The 20,932-nt window shown below is 35.2% G+C and overlaps 2 protein-coding genes across 6 annotated transcripts; both read left to right on the top strand.

Moving 5' to 3' along the window:
- Positions 1-1,086: 1,086 nt before the first annotated feature.
- LOC113712825 (BRI1 kinase inhibitor 1) lies at positions 1,087-4,015 on the top strand. 3 transcript variants are annotated; one of them, XR_003453357.2, is made up of 3 exons: positions 1,087-2,398; positions 3,638-3,777; positions 3,860-4,015. XR_003453357.2 is itself a non-coding variant. In XM_027236420.2 (2 exons), exon 1 carries the CDS (start codon positions 1,346-1,348, stop codon positions 2,396-2,398), a length of 1,053 nt encoding a protein of 350 aa, XP_027092221.2. In that variant the 5' UTR covers positions 1,087-1,345; the 3' UTR covers positions 3,638-4,015. The 3 variants fall into 3 exon arrangements, 2 of the variants coding, with proteins under 2 accessions (XP_027092221.2, XP_027092223.2); XM_027236420.2 differs by having other exon boundaries at positions 3,638-4,015; XM_027236422.2 differs by lacking the exons at positions 3,638-3,777; positions 3,860-4,015 and adding an exon at positions 3,331-3,618.
- Positions 4,016-9,856: 5,841 nt separating this feature from the next.
- Positions 9,857-19,325, top strand: LOC113712269 (phosphatidate phosphatase PAH2). 3 transcript variants are annotated; one of them, XM_027235601.2, is made up of 12 exons: positions 9,942-12,270; positions 12,346-12,607; positions 13,153-13,331; positions 13,607-13,680; positions 15,264-15,348; positions 15,707-15,793; positions 15,978-16,050; positions 17,073-17,116; positions 17,870-17,998; positions 18,086-18,184; positions 18,498-18,627; positions 18,768-19,325. In XM_027235601.2, exons 1-11 carry the CDS (start codon positions 10,537-10,539, stop codon positions 18,552-18,554), a joined length of 2,823 nt encoding a protein of 940 aa, XP_027091402.1. In that variant the 5' UTR covers positions 9,942-10,536; the 3' UTR covers positions 18,555-18,627; positions 18,768-19,325. The 3 variants fall into 3 exon arrangements, with proteins under 3 accessions (XP_027091401.1, XP_071922718.1, XP_027091402.1); XM_027235600.2 differs by having other exon boundaries at positions 9,857-12,607; XM_072066617.1 differs by lacking the exons at positions 17,870-17,998; positions 18,086-18,184 and having other exon boundaries at positions 9,890-12,607.
- The last annotated feature ends 1,607 nt before the right edge of the window (positions 19,326-20,932 follow it).

The raw sequence follows: 20,932 nt of genomic DNA, 5'->3' as shown, positions 1-20,932 counted from the left end.
GTCTGCAACCTGCTGTAATTTTTAGTTCGTTAGTGGTATGTCTGGGATCAATGTCGATGGTGATGTGGTCCTCTTCACAAATTGCATTGGAACTTCTTAAAATGCAGCACTGAAGATAATTTGGGAGAAAATGAGCTTAACAGTCATGGCATATTGAAGAAAAAAAAGACAAAATTGCGTCCTCCTCTACCAGTAAAGTTTCATGACCAGTCTCCCAGCCATGGCTGGGGAAGGAAGGAGGAAGCAAAATACAGAAAAGTATCTTCTGCAAAAGTTTCAATAAGTGGGATATTTTATTCCATGGTGATAGATCATTGACAGGAACTATTGGTGATTCAAACGAGTGAGATGCAAAACAATAGGTGAAGACACATATGTCCCTCCAAGAATGGGATTTTGGTCATATTGCTTCTGTAAAAAAAAAAAAAAAAAAAAAAAAAAAGTTGCATTAGGATGTAGCAGTACTAGTGACACACTTTCAAAGATTTACTGTTACATTAATGCCCAAAGTCTAAAACCCCAACAAAAAGATCTTTCCTTCCTGAATTAGTTGCACAAAGAAAGAGAAAGTGAGAACAGAAGACAATCAAGACTGCACCGTATTTTTATCTGCGCTGAATCGTACATAGTAAGGGGCTAGGCAGATCTACCACCACAGATTCTTCTTGAAAGTTGAAACAAGCAGAGGATAGGTATGTACATATAAATATTTGAGCACGACCCCTCGTCGTACGTTGTACCTGTTTACTGTATGGAGAAATTACTTTAATAAACATTACGTTAAAAAAAGGCAATAGTAGCATGTAACAAGAGATTAATCAACTGAATATGATGCTTTGCCACTTGCCAGTTGCCTCATTTCGAGATATCATGTCAAATTGTCAATGAATTTGGCACAAAACTTGGAATTTTCTATCCTTAATCCTAATATCAGTACTATCTTATAGCTACTGATGTGAAAAAATAACTAAATAAGGACCCACCCCCCCCCCCTCCTCCTCCTCCCTGCTGAAATTCATCTCATCGTTCTTAGCCACCACATGCATCTTTTGGCCATGTATATATAATTGAGATACTAATAATGAACAGTTTGCATAAGACAGTTTAAACAACTCAAAACTACAGCTTGCTAAGAGTTCCCACCTCCCTTCTACTTGCACACTTGCACCCTCTTCTCTCTATCCCTCTCCACAACTTTCTGATATCCTTTATCTATCCCTCTTTTGTACTACTACTACTGCCTCTTATACTACAAGAAAGATTAATTAGCCCTATACCTTGAACTTTTGCAGGAATCCCTTTTGGGGTTTAATTGTTTTTCTCAGTCTTCTTCTAACGTTGGCGTATGGAATTTATGGACAGCCAACATCAGAAGAGGAGGGACAAAGATGATGAGAAGCAATACCATGAAGGGATGTTGAAGCAAGGAAGCAAAGAACAAGTAGAAGCATCAACTACTGCTAGCACAACTTCTGCAGCCTCACCACCTTCTCCTTCTTCATCTCCATCTCATGAATTCTCTTTTACAATATCTCTCCAACCATCATCGGCAACGACTAGTACAGCCACTACAGCAAAAAGTACAGCCTCCAACAGTATATCTGCGGATAAAACCAAGTCATCTCCAGCTTCATTTGCTCTAGATTTATCTCCAGCTGATGACATATTCTTTCACGGCCACTTACTCCCTCTCCATCTCTTGTCCCACCTACCCGTTTCCCCTCGCTCTTCCACAAATTCCTTAGACAGTTTTACTCTCCCCATTAAAGAATTATACGAAGCCGACGGCCAAAACCTCAACAGCGTGAATAGTACAAGCAGCAAGAGTAAAAGCGAGATAATTAGTAGGAGGATTGGTGATGAGGATCGAAACAGCAAAAAAAACCATGTGGGCTATGAAACAGGCGGAAGAAGCAACAAGTCCAAGTCATTTTCCTTGTTCGGGCTATCATCAAAATGGAGAAAAGATCAGAACCATATTACCAATAGTGGTGCAGGAGAAAAGGAGCTGGAAGACAAAGATAGACATAAGAGGAAGCTGAAGCTGGTGGACTTTTGCCATGTTTTGAAAAGGTATATCAGAATGGTTAGGCCAGTTTTGTCGTTCGGCAGCAGCAGGAGAGGAAATATGCAATTTCACAGGCAATCTTATTCATATTCAGGGAATTTGAGCCTGAGGAGAAAACCAGAATTTAGAGGAAGAAGAGGAGAGTTTTCAGCTCCTGCATCCATGAGGACATCTCCAACAAATAGTGGGCTGTTAGTAGCCACCGGAACTCTTTCGAGTTGTTCCCCAAGTGATAGTACCATGGAAGAATTGCAAGCTGCAATTCAAGCTGCAATTGCTCATTGCAAGAATTCAATTGCCATGGAAGAGAAAATCAAATGCCATGACTAGGTTCGGATTTGATCATCATCCCAAAAATAATTCATAATTACTTCCAAATTTCATTTTTCTTTTTTTCCCCCTTTTTGTAGCTTTTTACATATATATATATATATATATATATATATATATATATATATATATATATATATATATATATATATATATATTCTGCCCATGTGTATAATGTTCATAGGAATACAGTAATATATTCCTGCAAGTAAGAACCCAATAAAAGTTTAACAGTCATGGCTCATGGAGTTTAGAAAATAAGTTGATGAATTGGATATATAATTTGCATTTACGAATCTTTATTTATTCCTGGAGTTTCACATTTGATCATATCTCATGATATTGGATTAAGTTCTCATTAACCTTTTTCAAATAAGAGCTTGGTAACACAAAATTGGAATTACTTAAATTTTCAAAATTTGCATGCCAATGGAATCGAAAAGTATTACGAAGGATTTCTCGTCCTCTTAGAATTTTCGGACTTAATGGGCGCCTGACCTAACACAATTGGACGAGTCTACACTCTACAGCCAACAACTTTGAGTCCTTTATTAAATATTCATGAAAAACTTGAATCTATATTCTTCACCAAATCAGTATATATTCAAAAGATTGTATTCAAAACCACCTGTGGATTGAGTTTCTCTATATTATCTAAAACAAATCGACTGTAATTTTCAATGACATTTGAAGGCGTGTATGTTGATTGTCACAAAGATATTCAAATCATGGCTTTTGAGGTTTTCAATAAGAGACCGCACCCCAATTTTGTTCAGCAAGTTGTAAGTTAAAAAGTATAATACTGTATATGACATTTGTTTTAGCTTACTATTTCTATGAACTTTCAAAATGAACGCAGTTGATCTTAATTACCTGAAACTTATTTCAGAGGACTAGCTAGTAGTACTACATTTGACTCCCTTGTGTTCCAGAAAAAATGACCATTACAACTGAAGAATAGGATTTCTTCAGCATGGACATGGAGATTAGAAGCAAAGGGGAGAGACAAAAGATGAAAAGAGAAAAAAGGTAGGAGAAGACAACGGAGAGCCTTTCCAATGCCAGCCCGATCTACCTCTTGCTCAATGTATTGTCTGCATCCAAATGTGACAACCCACTCGTGAACCTCATTGTAGCTAGGGACCATATATATGGGCAAATACAATAGCATCGAGCAGAGACTAATAATGGAACATAAATTATACACACATTCATGCAAATATGTTATATTTAATGCAGGGATGGGTTGCTTTCAATGTTCGTGCATGCACAGAACGCAAATTCTTCCTTCTTGTAGCTTTCGTGATTATTCAATTACAGAAGGGGGTTCACCAAACAAGAAGCTGTGACGACAACAGTCAACGAGAGAATTCTGCTATGTATGTGGCAATAATTCCTACCACCTCATGTGGCGTTGTTTTTTTGTTGTTGTGAAAATTTACATGGTTGTGTTTTAATTAGGAGTTTGGAGAAGGAGAAGCCATGATGAGGACAAATTGAGTGGGTCTTGTTGAGTTGATGGAAATGGAATTTCTTAAGAAATGGTACCAAGTACAACATTAATCATTGTCGACAACTAACAATGCATGTGGTACTTTGGTGAAAATTAATTTCATACTCCTAGCTACCAACCAGTCGGTATGTTGATTCTATTTATTATGGTGCTTGTTAATTTAAGCATGATGATTAGTATGATCTTGATATGATAATTGATGATGATGATGACGATCATCATCATCATCGGATGTACTAATTATGATTAGGGGAGGTGACTAATGAATCTTCTAGCGGCATTTAGATTACACTTTCTCATTCTGGTTGTGGAAGTTAGGACGCATGCACAGCTTTACTTTGAGTAATGGGCTCGAGAGAAACATTTGTGAAACTCTAAAAAAGCTATGGAAATCTACCTTGAAGTGGCATTATCCAATCAAGCGCAGGTACATTTAAGAGAAAAGAAATGGTCAAAGACTCAAAAAATTTATTTCTATTTGCTGAATGCTCAGCAATAAATTTCTGTCTTTTTCTTTAACTTATGGTCGGATGATGTGCATCATAACTTTGCGTTACGGTCCAATTGTTAACTAACTCATAGTATACATTACTAGGGGGAGTGCCCGCGCATCGCGCGAGTGTTTGGTCCTTGTGGGGTAGGAGATTTTTTTGTTGAACAAATAATAGTACATTGTGAGAAAAAATAAAACTTAGTATGAAAAAATAAATGATATAATCAATCAATTCACACAGCGTTACAATAAAACTATGTCAAATTGAAGATCGTTGATAATGCAGAAAGGCAGAATAACACATAAAACTAACCTTATTCCAGAATCTCCACCGAGAGCTCTTACTTGCTGTTGTTGCAAACCTATAAAATTATAACCAACCCAGACCAATTGGAGTTAGGTAATGCGATAAGAGTCGCTAATTGTAAGTACTAAAAACACACCAACAAAATTAAGGGAGGAACTGAAAAATTGGGGGGGTGAAATCTAATCTTACGCTGAACCACCAGGAGTAGCTGGGACTGAAAAGCATTTTGAGTTGATTAGCATGAAACCATGTAAAATTATTCCAATCCTAGAATGCGAAACAAGGAGAAACTGATAATCAACCGTTTAGACAGTAATATTAGGAGTGATAATTTTCGACACGACCTGAAAATATGACACGAATCTAACACGAAATTAATGGATTTGGGTTGAGATTTCGCAGGTTCGGGTCAGAATCGAGTCGAACCCGATGAACCCGAAAAGAAAATGAGTCAAATTCGGATTAATCCGTGGGTGACCTGATATGACCCAATAACCAGTTTTATGAATTAAAAACAATTTAATAAACATAAAAATTATTTTATCTAACTAAACTAAGTTATTCTTTTTTTCCAAAAACATTAATCACTTAATCCTAAATGAATTTATTTAACTTATGCAAAGTTGAAATTATTATATTTAGACAAATAATGTATTATATTATTTTATACTTTTATACTGTTTTAATTTATTTTATATTTGGTTTGGGATAAAACACTCTTACAATGTTTCAATTTATTTTAGATTTGGTTTGGGATTATTTATTTAAATTTTTATTACTTGATTATGTAATTAGTCTTGTACAAAATTGATTTTATTAGAAATTACAGTGATAAATTAATAAATAAAAATTAAGATTCGAGTCATTTCGGGTCGGCTCGCCAACTCGCCAATCCAAAATTTTTGGGTTCATGTCAGGTATTCTGACCTGTTTCGGGTTGGCGGGTCAGGTTCAGATCAACGGATTTTCTGTTATACCCGGGTCTCAACCCAATCCACCAACCCGAAACAAACCCGATTGCCACCCCTAATTAACATATCAACGGTTGGACAATTGAATTGAGTGTAATTAATGACGAAATAATAGGTAATTTCAGAGTTGATCTCAGATGGAAGAGAAAACGGTGAAGCAAATTGTTGTAGACAAAGGCAAAAAGGGAAAACTTAACTCCTGAAACTGAAAGGGGATACACTAATCAACGTTTGTGGCTCATAAATGCAGATTATAAATGATAGAGAAATCGTTAGCTCATTTCCTAAATCCGATTGCCATTCAATCGCTTCAGACAAAACAACATCTCAAACGGTTATTTGCGGTTAAAAAGGGGAATTATTGGTAGTTAAGGGATATTCCGGTAATTACACCAACACACAAGTATATATGGGTTGTACAAAATGCAAAAATGGCTGCACACTAATTAAACATTCCATCAATACCCAAATGGCTCATCAATGACAACTTTAAATGTATTAAAATGGGGTTATTTCAGTAAACATACCCAAATACATGCTTCCTTAACTTGTACTTAAAGCTTTTAAACTAATACATAATATTTCACATTCCCAAAAAACCCCCACCTATGCGGTTGAAATTCAACCTATTCTTTGATCAAAACTCAATCTTATATAGTATAAGGATACGCACAGATAAAGTGTAAGCGAAAGATTTTAAGTTCGAAATTTGCCGACTGTACTGTAAAAAATTCATATTATGTGATTTACCTACTAGATAAAGTATGTATAATACTATACCGTTGTGACTATAGGTTGAGAGACCGTAGGTTCAAACGTTAGACTATAGGTTGTGACTATTACATGCACTCCAAAAATCAAAAGCCTATGTAATAGCATGCTGTTTTCTCTAGAGAAAAATTCTATCTAATTGAAAAAAAAAGTTTGTTTAGATACTTTATTATTTGCATAATTTTATTTATTTGCATCATATATATATATATATATTTCAATCACTTTTCTCTCTCTCATATATATTATATTAAAAATGATATGATATAAAAAAAAGATTTTCCCAAATAATCTCCAATCAAAATGCACCCATTGTTAACATCAGCAAATTCTTGGGTTGAATAGCACAAAGTCAGCCACGCTAGTTGGACGGACAATGTTGAAGTGCAGCCCAAATAGACCGTAGGCTTTCACATTTCCTGATCTGGGTTGCGTAGTGGGCTTGACTAGACTTTTTGTTTTGGCTTGTTTGGGTATACCCTTTTTTTCTTTTTATTTTTTTTTCTCTTGGTGTATTTGTTGACAATTCCATCAACAGTTACTAGCTGAAAGATAAAGAGTATTAGAACAGAAAAATTCCCTTATGGAGCAATTTATGAGTCAAAGAATAAACTATCAGTTTGGCTAATTGGTGCTTATGGCACTCGTTAAGACTTAAGAGGGATCATATTAGTTAATTTTGTCAATAAACTATATTGAATTTGAGAAAACATCTAAATGTAGGAGACACAAATAATTATAGTTATAATTATGTATATTTACATGATAAGTAAAGTATAATTTTATTGGATATCCATTGAAAAATTTCATAATCTATGTAACAATTGTACACGCACCTTACATGTCAATGTTGTACCTCAGTATTTAATTATTATTAGCAAAAAGGGAAAAAATTTACTTAGAGCCCGTCTGAATAGTTATTTTTATAATTATATTATAATTATTTGACATATATGAGGTAAAAATATGATTAAGAAACATGTTCTTAAAAAACATAAAAACTTTTCTATGAAATCTACAATCCAATGAAACGAAGGGGAGAAAAACATAAAAATTGACTTATTTTAGAGTTTTTTAGGTGTGAAAAGTAAAATATGCCGGCTATCTGAAGAATATTTTAATACTATAGTTCATAAAAAGAAAAATTTTTCCCCAGAGATGAGTGGAAAATGACGGAAATCTCCTTGCGGCTTAATAAAATTTTTTAAAATTCCAACTCTATCTTTAAATGTCTATTCAACAAAATTTATATATATGTAAGCATTTAATACTTTTGCCAACTCCGCCCATTAAACTCATCCACCTATCAACCTCGTAAGTCTAAGTTAAGCTTAAGCTGACGTGTGACTGCCACACCTATTGGCCTACTGAGCTTTGTGTGTTCTTTCCGGACAACCTCTCGGGTCCCTTCGCAGAATGGCGAAGCTTCTGTATTTGGATCGTGCCTACCCGAATATGGGGCAGGAACGGTTGTCAGTTGACGGCCTAGCAGTTGACGGCCCGGAAATTTGGATCGTACAACTGTTCTTGGCAATTGACGGTCATGATTTGATCAAAAAATTTTATGTTGTTCAGATCACATCCTGTAATTCGATTTTTATACTGTGTGTGAGATCTACAAAAGTTTGTTCTAAAATTATGTCGTGTGCAAAGAAAGTTACACAATGTGTAATCAAAATTACGCACAGTAAAAAATGCACATAACCGTGCAACCGTTTTTGCCCCTTGTCAGCCCAACCTTTTAAATCCAAATCCAACCCATTTTATTTTCTTCTTTATTTTCCCAACTAAGGTTGTGTTTGGATTGCATTTTTCATGATTTTTCATGGAAAAATTACTGTAGCGATTTGATGTATGTGAGGGAAAAAGGTAATAGGGAAATGTGATCACGGAAAATAACGTAATTTTCTGACGGAAAGTTACAATCCAAGCAAGGCCTAAGTTTTTTCATCTTTTTTTCCTTTCTTTCTTTGTTTTTCCTCCCGCTAATGCTAGGGGCTAGTACCAAAAATAAACATTATTATTTCCTTCTTAAAGCCCCTAGAGCTAGAACTTTTATTTATTTTTATTTTAAAAAAATCCATTTTTTAACTTCCCAAGAAAAGCATAATAAATAAATAAATAAACTTCCCCAGAAAAGCCCCATTGATCAATAGTGTTTTTTATCAACCTTTTTGTAGTTCCTTTTGAATACAAAAATTCTTTTAATTATTATTTTACTTGTATCATAAATACAAATTTTCAATCATCTTTTTATATTCTTAACTATTATCTTTTTATTTTTAAATCTTGCATACATTATATTACAAAAAAAAATATTACAGTAATTATTTTAAATAATACTTTATCTAAACATATATTAACTTTTTTCTTTCCTTTTCTATTACTCATAATTTATTACTCCTATTTGGAGATGTACTTCCTCCAAAGCCCCTAGAATCTCCACAAGTTTATTCCAAAAAAAAACCATTTTGAAAGTTTGGCAAGAATGCATGTCTTTGTTTTATTTTTGGGATAATTTCATGAACCGCTCTTGGGATTTCTGACAATTTCACTTAGCATTTCTAAGATTTTATAAATTACACCTATCTCTCTTACCTATTTAAAATAACAATACTAATATTAATATTTTACTAAAACTCTCTTGTTGTCATGATTATACAAAAAGATGGAATTAATAGTTTTTTTCCTTTCCTTCTTGTTCATTTCTCTTATATCTCAAGAACTATAGAAAAACTATTAACATTGTCTCTAACCTTTGTCTTGATAAAATATTAAACTAGTAATATTTTTTGATAATTTTTAAAATAAAATTTTTTGTGACTCTTTTTTTGGGTATCTAAATCAATGACAAGTCAACAATAACTAAAGACAAATGTTCAGGATCACTACCAAGCTATGGTAGTTCCATCACAGAACTAGTCCATAAAATTTTCTTTAAAAAAGTCCATAAATTTTAAAAAAAGATAACAATCTCTTGTCTATCTTAAAAGTAATCTATATTCTTAATAAAGCACCATGAAAAGTAGCCTATTATAGCAAAAGAATTATTATTATAGTTGATTATGAAACAGCAAATATTAGCATAAAACATTTTATACTAATTCCTTTTATAATTGCATCAAATTACTTTATAATTATTTAGAAGAATTAATTAAACTTTATATAAGATAATGACATTTTAGGGTATTCATTAAATTTTTGACCCTATTTCAAGGTTTGATTACCAAAATGCCAAATTAAAGAAGGTAAGTATAATTTTTAAAATTTTGAGAGAAGTAAGTAAAATAGTCAGAAACTTCAGGGGGGTTTTTGAAATCATCTCTTTATTTTTTTAAACCATCAAACATATCAGCTTCTTGGAGGGACAAAATAAAAATAAAAAAAAAAGAGAAGAAAGATGGGTTATATTTGATGGTAAAGACCGCTATACCACACTGATATCTGTGTGAATGATTTGTACGAGTGGCACATCCGAATAATGAAATAATGTAACAAGGAATATACTTTGCATACTCACGCCGCCCCCTCCTTTTTCTCCCGTCTTAATCTTGGCGGTTTCTTGCCGTTCCAGCTCTTAAATGTAAGCATTTGATTTTTATTTGAAATCTTGCCGAGATTTATGAGCTGGTTTTCAAATTCGATCTCTTTCAATCATTGGTTTTCTTGGTTTTTTTAACGTTCAGTTTGTATATTATACTTGAACAATCTTGTTGGTTTTCTGTTAACGGTTGTTTCAATTTGATGTCATCTCCCCGTCATGCAAGATCAGTTTCTTCTGTATACTTTTCTTGATCATTTTAATTGGGGTTCTTAGATTATAGTCTGTGTTTGATTTCCGTAATCCGGGTACTTTTCAATTTCATTTGTTAGTCTAAGAAAAGGGAAGAATGATAGGGGGGGAGATAAAAGGGAAAGAATTTATAGCTTGTGATATTGTTTTGTAGGAGACTTGGTGGTTTAATAATTATATGATCAATGGAATTTATTTCAAAATCAAAAAGATTTTATCTTGTTGGGTTGAGAAATTTGGATTTCGATTTGTGATGGATTGTTGAGTTGGAAATTCAAATTCTGGAAAAGATGAAAGCTGTAGGAAAAGTAGGTAGCTTTTTAAGTAGAAGTGTGTATACTGTGTCTGGACCATTTCATCCATTTGGTGGTGCGGTAGATATAATCGTGGTGGAACAGCAAGATGGGAGCTTTAAATCATCACCTTGGTATGTTCGTTTCGGCAAATTTCAAGGGGTCCTAAAGGCAAAAGAGAAGGTGGTTGGCATTAGCGTTAATGGGGTTGAAGCAGATTTTCACATGTATTTGGATCATAAAGGGGAAGCATACTTTCTCAAAGAGGTTGATGTTGGAGAAGAAGATACTTTGCCTTCACCTTCATCTTCGGGTGAGGATACTGATGGACAATCTAATGATAGAAGGGCTCTAGAAGCAAAAAGTTGTAATTTTGATGCTTATCAGTCAGAGTCAGTTACTGAGATTGATTTAGGTAATCGGAATGTCATATCAAGGACCAATTCTCGACGATCTCGTATTTTGGGATTTGTTTTTGGGAGGAAGTCGTTTAAAAAGGGTAATTTGCCAAAGGATGAAGATGTTGCTGGTGTTGTTAGGTCGGAGTCATTGGAACGAGCTGAGATTGCAGCAGATCTCTTGGAGGTTAAGTGGTCTACCAATCTTGCCTCCCCCAGGCGGAGGAAAGATAGTGCTTTACGGCCATCTTCTCAAGTCAAATCAGAGGCTATTGATTGTAAGGTATTGATGACTCAGGATAGAGATAACAATGTGGAATCTCTTGCCAATGGAAATAATCTGACTGATAGCATCTTGCTGAGTGAATTTAGTTTTGCCAATGGTGAAGAAGGTGGTAGAGTTAAATGTATGCCTACAAAATCAGAGGGGCCAGTTGTGGAAACCAGTGTAGAGATGTCATGTATAACAGCAGAAGATGTGATTGGAACATCTTCGGTTGAAGTTGATGAGCCCTATTTGAGATTGGCAAGCAACACTGATAAGATATCGGCAAATGATACAGGTGCAAGTGCAAGCATGATTGATGTCATCTCTGACATTGCTAGTAATGAATCCAAAATTCAAGATTCTGTTAACCTTGAAGACTGTCCCGGCAATAAAGAGATGCAGGGTGGTTTCAGTAACTCAGGTTTTGCAACAGATGGGAATAGAGATGACCTATCTTTTCTTTACTGTGAAACTTCAGTGAGCTCAACTTTGGAGTTGGATGACTCAAACAAACAGGGTCATGGTGCTCTGCGTCTTTCCAGCAGAGGATCTGAACATGTCTTTGCTGAAACAGTGCAGACAACTGGTTTGGTCTGTGAGGGGAACTCTAAATCTTCAAGTGATGCAAATGCAAATGAAACTTCAAGCACTCAAGAGCTTTTGGAAAACCAAAGTGATTGTTTTTTCTCCATTGATGATAAGACAACTTCATCATGCTCCATGGAGAATGGTGTACTCACTGAAACCTATTCACAGATGATCACTCTCCAACCTGTCTATGCTTCTGCTGAGGACATTGAGTCACCACGCATTTTTACCATCTCTACTTCTCAAGCTGTGGTTGAAAAAACTCTCTGTGGAGCAGATCAAATCAGCAAGTGTGAGCCCCCTGTCAAGCATGTGGTTGATCCTATCCAACTAAACATGTTAACATCAGAAATTTCAGAAGAAGAGCAATTGCTTTTTGGTGATTTTGATGATTTCAACCCTAGTTCAGTCAGACATCTAGAGGAGCCTATTTCTCCAGATTATAATGAGAAAGAAGGTGATCCACCATGTTTGCAGGTACAAACTGAAGAAGTAAATGACTCTTTCATTCCTGGTACCATGCTCGGCTCATCAGAAAACAAGTCTTTTCAGGTGAAACTGTCAGATGATAACTTAAGTAGGAAGTTGAGAACTGTATCCAGCCATATTGATATTCCTGCAACTAGTATCCGGTCTAAAGAAGTTTCCAGGATTGCAAGATCTTTACCCAACATGCTGGCAGATAACAATAATATTCTGAGTAATGCAAACAAAGACGAAGTGAGTGATATCCAATCATCTAAAAGTGAGCAGATGGCCAAAGATACTAAGAGCATGGAGGAGCTGAAAAATGAAATGACCAATCCAGCTATTGGTGTGTACAATTTTCTGTTGAAACTTTTCTATGTTTCTGGTGGTTGGCATTGATGAGATAAATAGTTTCAATGCAATAATTTGTTGCCAGTGATATGGGATGATTTGATCTGTCATTTTATATTTCCACTTTATAATGTTTTCCTGGTACAGTTGACGAATTACATGCAATTGTTTGCATTTGTGTTAGTTAAAAGCAAATGGTATTATATGAGTGCAGATTCTATGTAGTTATGCTTATCATAACTCAACTTCCAGACAGTTGTTAAGATGAGTTTCTTACAATTATGATGTACAATGCTGAAGTTTGGCTTGCTAAAGCAAATTTGAATAAGTATATCCCTTGCAATTAAGTTTATTTGTCCATGGCAATTTCTTATTGAAGTTGATATTATTTTCAATGTGAACAATACTGCAACATTTCTGTGGGTGAATTTAAATACATGCCGGGAATTTGAAAATTTGGGTTTATCCTTTTAACAAAACAAGAAGCATGAAAGGTCCCCTGTTGATTTCAAATTCTGACGCAAAGTTCTGATTCTCTAGATACTACAAAGAGAAAGATTGGCATTGAAGATGGAGAGGATTTACCTAAAAGGAAGGTAACCAAGAAGAAGACCAGGTTAATCACTCCAACATCTGAACAATTAGCATCTTTGAATTTGAATGGAGGGAGGAACTCAATAGTGTTCACATTCTCAACTCCAATGCTTGGGAAACAACAGGTTGTTTTCTATGCTTTTCATCTAGAAATTCACACTTTTTGTCAGGATTCTTTGTTCTTCTTCTTCTACAACTGCTACTTCTCTCCCTTTATTTAATCTTTGACTTATCTATTATTATATGTAAAAGCCCACACAGAGTTTTAGATAAAATCTGCCTATTTAACTGCTGATTTAGTTATAGCTTTGTATATCTGTACTATTATAGCAGCCGCTTTCTTGTAGTATGTATGCGTATCTGCTTGCATGTATACTTATTTACTACCCATGATATGCAGGTTGATGCCCGAATTTATTTGTGGAAATGGGACACTCGTGTTGTGATATCTGATGTCGATGGGACAATCACCAGGTAATCATGACCCGTTTATGTGGGTTGGTTGCTTTCTCAGTTCTGCAGGTTTATTGAGACCATCTGGTTATTCTTTTAGAGTGTGAAACCAAAGCATTGTCTAGTCATACATATTCTAGAGGGAAGCATACTAAAGCCTAATCGATTAAGATTGCATAGCTAAAATAATAGAAAGATAATAGGGCAGTTGGATACCTATGCTCAACTACCAATAATAGGGCAGAGATTTAGGATTCATGTAAAAGTTTGGATCATATTTAGTTGGGGGTAATGTGCTACATGTCATGTAAACATGAAGGAAAATATACTTTGCTCAGAATAAGGTCAATTTTGTTAGATCCAACCTAGTCATTGACAGATTACGATGTAGGTAGTAAGAATGTTATATTGGATGTTCTGTATACAAGAAAAGCTAAATCCAGTAACTTCTTATAAATTTCTGGTCGTAATACTACCTGGACAAGATAAATTGGAGGATATGGGTTATTACGGTTTGGGCATAGTTTAAGGAGTTTCTAGAATGAGTTATTTGGCAAAAAGTAAAGGTAGGATGGAGTGCAGTGATTAGACAATATACTAGGGTACATCATGGACAGGTTGTTCTTAAGTTCAACAAAATTGAAACTTGTTCTGTCAACAATCTGGATGAGATGAGGCTTAATTATTCCAAGATCTCTGTAATTTGACAGGGCAGTTCTCATCTGTAAAACTACCACTGTATTAATCACTTTTACTTAGAATGGAAGTTCCAATCCAGATTTGAGACTGAAGATAATCGTGAGTGCAACTATAATTTGATTATTTTAACTGGCTACTAGATTGGTTGTGGAAAGAAGTATTGGATGCTTGGCTTCACTTTAAATGCAGAACAGAGGCATATTTTCTTGGAAAGGAAATTTTAGTATCTAATGATTATTTTGGGCTTTGGATGTCGTAAGATATGTTCCCATAAGTCCTCAGATGTTTTGTTTGGCACAACAAATCTTTCCCCAGGCTAAAATAACTATTCTTCCTTTAGAAATTAAATGCAATCACAGTGATGATGTGATTAAGTGCGGTTTTGCTTCTTAGTAATTGAACAAAGATTGAAGATGGGCAATTTCTCCTCTGTACTTGAGGGTGTTCCTTTTTATAGTGATTCCTTGTTTGATGTAGTAACAAGAGCTACAAATTTTAGGTAAAAAACAGTGGATTGATGGTCTAGTAGATTAAACGGAAAGGTGGGAACGCATCTTCGAATAAGGAAGGGAGAATTTTATTCCTCATCACCACCAAAGCAAACAGAAAATAACTAGAATATATATATATATATATATATAGAGAGAGAGAGAGAGAGAGAGAGAGAGAGCGAGCGACGGTAAACCTCTGAATGGCAAGTTATGCTTTCTATTACAGATGCATGCATGAGAGGATAATTTTATGTAACGTTTCCTTATCGTCATAGCTGATGCTTGTCCTTTCTTATGGGTAAGCTCCAACTCTGTCACTTGCTACTTCAGTAAGTTCAGAATAGATCAATCAAAAGAAGGATGCAGTTTTCCCTTAGGCTTTTCTAATTCCTATTTTCTGTTCCAATTGTGCAGATCTGATCTTCTGGGACAGTTTATGCCTTTGGTTGGAGTAGATTGGTCACAAACTGGTGTTGCACATCTCTTTTCAGCAATCAAGGTCTGTCATATAGTTTGTTTTGGTATGGTCTCCCTTAAAATGGAAATAAGTAATGAAATAGAAGAATCAACTGATTGGAGGTTTCTGAATCATGTTCATCTTCTTCTTCTTCTTCATTTTTTTTTTTGGGTTCATCGTAGTTTCAGCTAAAAAAACTTTTTGTACATGTCTTGGGTTTAAATGAGAGAAGTTTCTGGAAAACTGATGACTGTGGTCTGCCTAATCTCTCCTGACTTGAAAGTAAACCAAAAAAGTTTGGGTAGAGATGGATCTAAGTGTTGGCTAGGTAAACAACCTGTAGTAAGTGGCAATGATAATTATTCTTATGCAGTTGGCATTTTCTGTTTACATGCTGCAGGAGAATGGATATCAATTACTTTTTCTTAGTGCACGTGCAATATCTCAGGCTTACAATACCAGGCAGTTTTTATTGAATCTCAAGCAGGTGAGTGGTAGAGTTTTGTGGATGTAATATTTTCTACACACACACTCTTAACAAGTAACCTAGATTTATCTTTTCCCTTTCTCTTTAAGTTCGTTTACATAGAGTTGCAGAATGGCACTGTAAAAATAAGTTTCATGGTTTCTTCATCTTCCTTTAATTTTGTATCGTGCTCATATATATGCAGGATGGAAAAGTCTTGCCTGAGGGACCTGTTGTTATTTCACCAGATGGTCTTTTTCCTTCTCTCTACCGAGAAGGTCTGTAGTTAACTCATCTTGTCATTGAATACCTTTACCAATTGCCATTTATGAAGAAGTGCAACTTAATTCCCAGCAATGATCTTTGGAAAAATCTGTACACTACTGTAGACTCAGATATGTGCTTGTGTAAGGTATTCCTACGGGTAATTTTGTAGTGTGCTTTTGTTTGCTAATAGTGGACCTTTGTAGGCCAAAAGCACACCTTTATCTGGTGCCACCATTTTTTTTGAGTGGCCAATCTTCTAAACCTTTGCCACCAATATTATTGGCTCACTTTTTCCTCTTTCCTCCATAAACACTTTTCTACTCTTTCTTCATGGAAATATTGATTCTTTCAGGTATTGATTTGGATGGGACTGGTTTCAGACCATGAAATCTTGGCTTTGTTATCTGCTGAACTAGTTTCTAATTTCCAGTGCGTTTGTCCTTGTTGTTTATGATGTAGTTTTTCTTTTTCCACAGTGTTTTTCAAAAATTTTTGCATGAGCGAAAACCCTCATTTTAATTCCTAAAGCTCTGTGCAAAATGATCTCTTTTTTCTGACCATCTTTCCTCCAAATTTTTAGTTTCCCATATTTTCTTTCACTGGATTGTTGGCCATTTCTTTGCTCTATACTCATTGAAGGGCCATTTTTCCAGTCTATTGACAAGTTTACCATAACATTGGTTACCAATTCACTTTCCTCAGTATGTTATTGTTTAATTGCACAAGAACAAGAATTTATCACTTGAGATATTAGATATTAAACCAAGGCAGTGGGAAGGAAGTCTTGCATGGAATCAATTAGCATCCTGTCTCTTTATGCAGCTTGATTATCACATTCTACTCTTCTAACATAAATTGAAAGTGTAATGAGCTCATTTTCTAGTCGCATCATTAGTTATGAAACCCTCATATAGTTAATAGTATGTTACATGAGCTTTCTTGTTCTAAGGAAAACCTTGGAGAATTACAATAACTCACTCGGGTATGGTTGAGCTGTGTCATTTAAGAATTTTTGTGCTTTGCTGTTTTGCAGTTGTAAGAAGAGCACCGCATGAATTTAAAATTGCTTGCTTGGAGGTTTGTCACTTAATTTTCTACTTTCTTGTCCATTGTTGTATCAAATAACTATTCAAGATTTGTGCTTCTTTTTTGTTCTATTGCATTTTAGGCTATTTCATACCATAGTTATCAGATGTGGCATTATTTGAGATTGAATTATAGTCGAACCAACTTTTCATTGTTAAGACTTCAGCAGAAAAAACCAAGTGTCCCCTGTAATAACTGAAAACAGAAAATATATATGGTGATTATTGACTACTACTGAAAACAGAAATTAGGTATATCTATGTCCTTTGCAGCCATCCATTTTTAATTGTCTTTTTTATCTTCTTCATGAGAAGTAATTATCCTTTTGCAAGTTCATAATTTTCTATGAAGGGTCCTGATTTCTCTATAATCAGTTTAAGGGAATCTAGATGTTTTCTCAATCTGAGTTCAGAATTCTCCATTGAACTTTTGCAATGGATTTTTCATCAAGTCAATACTCCTCCACTTAATCAAAATGGTCCATTGGAGGTTAGTGTACCATTTTCTTAGTTCGGTTGCGGTTCATTCAGTAAGTGGCACTGACATATTCAAGTGATCATGATTCTCAACACTCGGCTGCATGAAACACAACTTATCTCAGTAAAAATACCACTGTTCAAAAGATTTCTTCAGTTGGTAGCTTACAGCTATATAAAAAAAAAATAAATTAAAGCTCAGTTTCCTTTTGGTGACTTGTTTTTTAATTGGATAGAAAGATCACTTTGATAACTTTTATGTTTCCAGGAAATCAAAGCATTGTTTCCTCCCGATAGAAACCCTTTCTATGCTGGTTTTGGAAACAGAGATACAGATGAGATTAGCTACCTTAAAGTTGGTATCCCCAAAGGAAAAATCTTCATAATTAATCCTAAGGTATGGCTTAGAACCTGACTGACTAATTTGAAGAGGGAATGCAGTATAAAATTCTGGATAATGTTTATGGTGCTTCCGTCCTTACAGGGTGAGATTGTCGTAAATCGGCGTGTCGACACAAAGTCATATACTTCTCTACATGCTCTTGTGCATGACATGTTTCCACCCATGTCTTCATCTGAACAGGTATTAGATGCTGTTTTGCAATATTAATTTTTAAATGAAAAGGAAAAGTAAAAAAGAGACAAGCAACCTGTTAATTTGTGTGATTGATAAGTTACATTATGCAGTTATTCTCATCATTATGCCAATTGTATAATGATAAATTAACGTTCTGCTACACGTTTCATAAGTGCAATCATCTGATTTTTCTTTGTTCTCCTGAACTCCATTCTTGCTGCCTGTTGTACTCGCTCTGTGTAACTTGTCTAATTCCTTTGAGCTCCCAAGGGGTTATCTTCTTGAATGTGAATCAATTTTTTGCTCGCTTGGATTTCAGGAGGACTATAACTCATGGAACTATTGGAAGCTTCCACCTCCAGCAATTGATATTTGAAGGTTGAAGGGAGTAAACCACGAATTATTTGAAAAGGAGCAGTATTTTGGGTTTTTCAGTAATCACTTACCAGGTTAGCTTTGGTTCAAGCTTTATTTCAGTTGTTAAGCTATTTCTATTGCTTTCTGGCTGCATATAGATTTCTTAATTTCGAGGTCCGATAGAAGATGAATTTCAACCTGATGCTAAGAAGTACTTTTTTCTGTGTTGCAGTGTATATAGATAAAGGAGTGTTCGAGAACCTTAAAGTGCAGCGTAATGGGTTGCAGTCTTCTCTGATAATTTGCCGCTTAATTTGAGTGGCCTCTTAGCCAAGAAAAGTGGTTTACTGGATGATTTTGCCCTCCACTCTATTTTTTCTGTGATGGAGGGTAATATGCATGATTCCTCATGAGAATCGACATGGAGACAATTTCCTTCCTGTTTGTATTTACTTGTCCATGATGGGATGATATCTTGCGAATCTGTATGGAGCTCACGAATTCTTCCCAGAGAACCAGATAAGATATATCAGTTTCCGCTGATATTCCAATTGACTCTGTAGGACTGCCAATTTGTTGTCAACAAATAGGGTATATGCATAGTTTTGAGAAGATAAAAAGTACATATACGTAATCCTGCTTCAGCATGTCAAAAAATTTTTGTTGTTATATAGTTTGTTCATGTAATAACTTCAAAACTACGGCATTTTTTTTCTGAAGTATTTGCTGTTTATACGAGGTAGCTTGTAAATTTTCTGGGCGCGTCCCCTGATAAACATCCTCCTAGCCATCTGTGTCTTCCTTTATCAAATTTTTGCATTTCCTGTCTAAGCTTATCGGTAATCTCCCGTACATGACTTATCTTTCTAAGGAAAAACTTAGCATAAAGCATGATTTGGGAATAAAAGTGTTGGTGATGTTGCCTGGTATGTGGTAACCATGGAAGAGAATCTGATGCTGATGGATTAAATTATGTCTTGCATGTTGTGCTATATTTAACGTGGGAATCTTGTTCCAAGTGGTTGTCTATTGATTTTATGTTTGCTAGTCAATTGAATTTCATGCTTTTTGGCATCCCCACCTGATTATTTTGTGCGTATGCTTGCAAGTTCTTTTGAACGGGAAGACTGCTACCCTACCCCCATGCCCATCCCTGGGGATATGGCGATATGCTACTGTCATTTGGCATTTTATGCCTTCAAACTGCAGCAATGGGGAATCCCCACCTGAAATTCGGGAAGTCACATCGGCAAGTGGCTAGGATGGGAGGTTTTCATTCAGAATCCCCCACGTTAGCAGCCATACGTGGTGGATAACACGGAACAGATCCTTTCTTCCTTTATTCCTGTGTAGAAAGATATGCACGTTAAGAGGTTCATGATATCAAGAATCCCAGAATAAATCAGTTTGTGTGTTCCAAATGCCATGCACAAGCATGCCATTGAATATTGATTGAAGCTGGTGCTTGCAGCCTTGCGGAAACAACAATTGCAGCATAAAGCTCAAGAAAATCTAGCAAGGAATGTAGTTTTACTAGCTAAAAGATGACCTTCTTGTCATGGAACACAGAATAATGTGAAAAAAAAAAAAAAAATGTTACACAGGGCATTAACATTGAAAAACCCATCATTTTCCATTTTCGTTATGTCCAAGAGGCAACTAATTTTATAGCTATAATAATGTGGTTATGGAATAGCTTCCACAGTTATCAGTTCATGTTACCAAGTATCCCATCTTTTGTTGTGGGTCAGTGTCCAATTGTGCGTGAATCATTGTAGTCTTTGCCTTTACCGATCAGAAGGTAAAAAAGTTACAGATGCTCATCGGTGAGAAAAGGGCTCTTGCTCAAATGTTTGAACAAGGAAAATTGTTCTTGATTCCAAGGGCGGAGCAACATGGAGGGGCCAAGCGGGGACAGCCGACCCCGCCCCCATGCGTCAGCAAAACTCATTCATTACTAGAGGAAAATATTAAGATTTTTCATTTAGAACCACTTTTTTTTTTTTGCCTCCCATCCCTATTAAAATTAAAATTCTAGAAAAATTTCATAGCCCCCCTCCATTTAACATTTGCCTTGGAAAAATGTAAACTTCTTTAAAAAAAAAATTTCATACTGCTATTTAATTTGTTGATCTATAGAACTTAAATTCTTATTGAATGCTTTAATACTACATATTTTCTCTTCAAGATTTACATACTGCCTCCAAAAAAAAAAAAAGAAGTCTCTTTATAAAGATGTACAATGAACACTTATAGTTAGTTGGCATTTCCGTTTGTGTACTTTGCAATAGTTTAGAGTCTACAACTTGGTATTAAAGTGCCGAGAGAAGATGGAGATATGAGTCATATAAATTTGATTTAGTAACACCTATATTCTTATCCATTAATTTTAGTACT

This window comes from Coffea arabica, chromosome 10e (genome assembly GCF_036785885.1).
Source record: "Coffea arabica cultivar ET-39 chromosome 10e, Coffea Arabica ET-39 HiFi, whole genome shotgun sequence".
NCBI classification, from domain to species: Eukaryota; Viridiplantae; Streptophyta; class Magnoliopsida; order Gentianales; family Rubiaceae; genus Coffea; species Coffea arabica.
The sequence above is the reverse complement of the archived record's forward strand: the minus strand, read 5'-3'. Positions and strand labels throughout refer to the sequence as shown.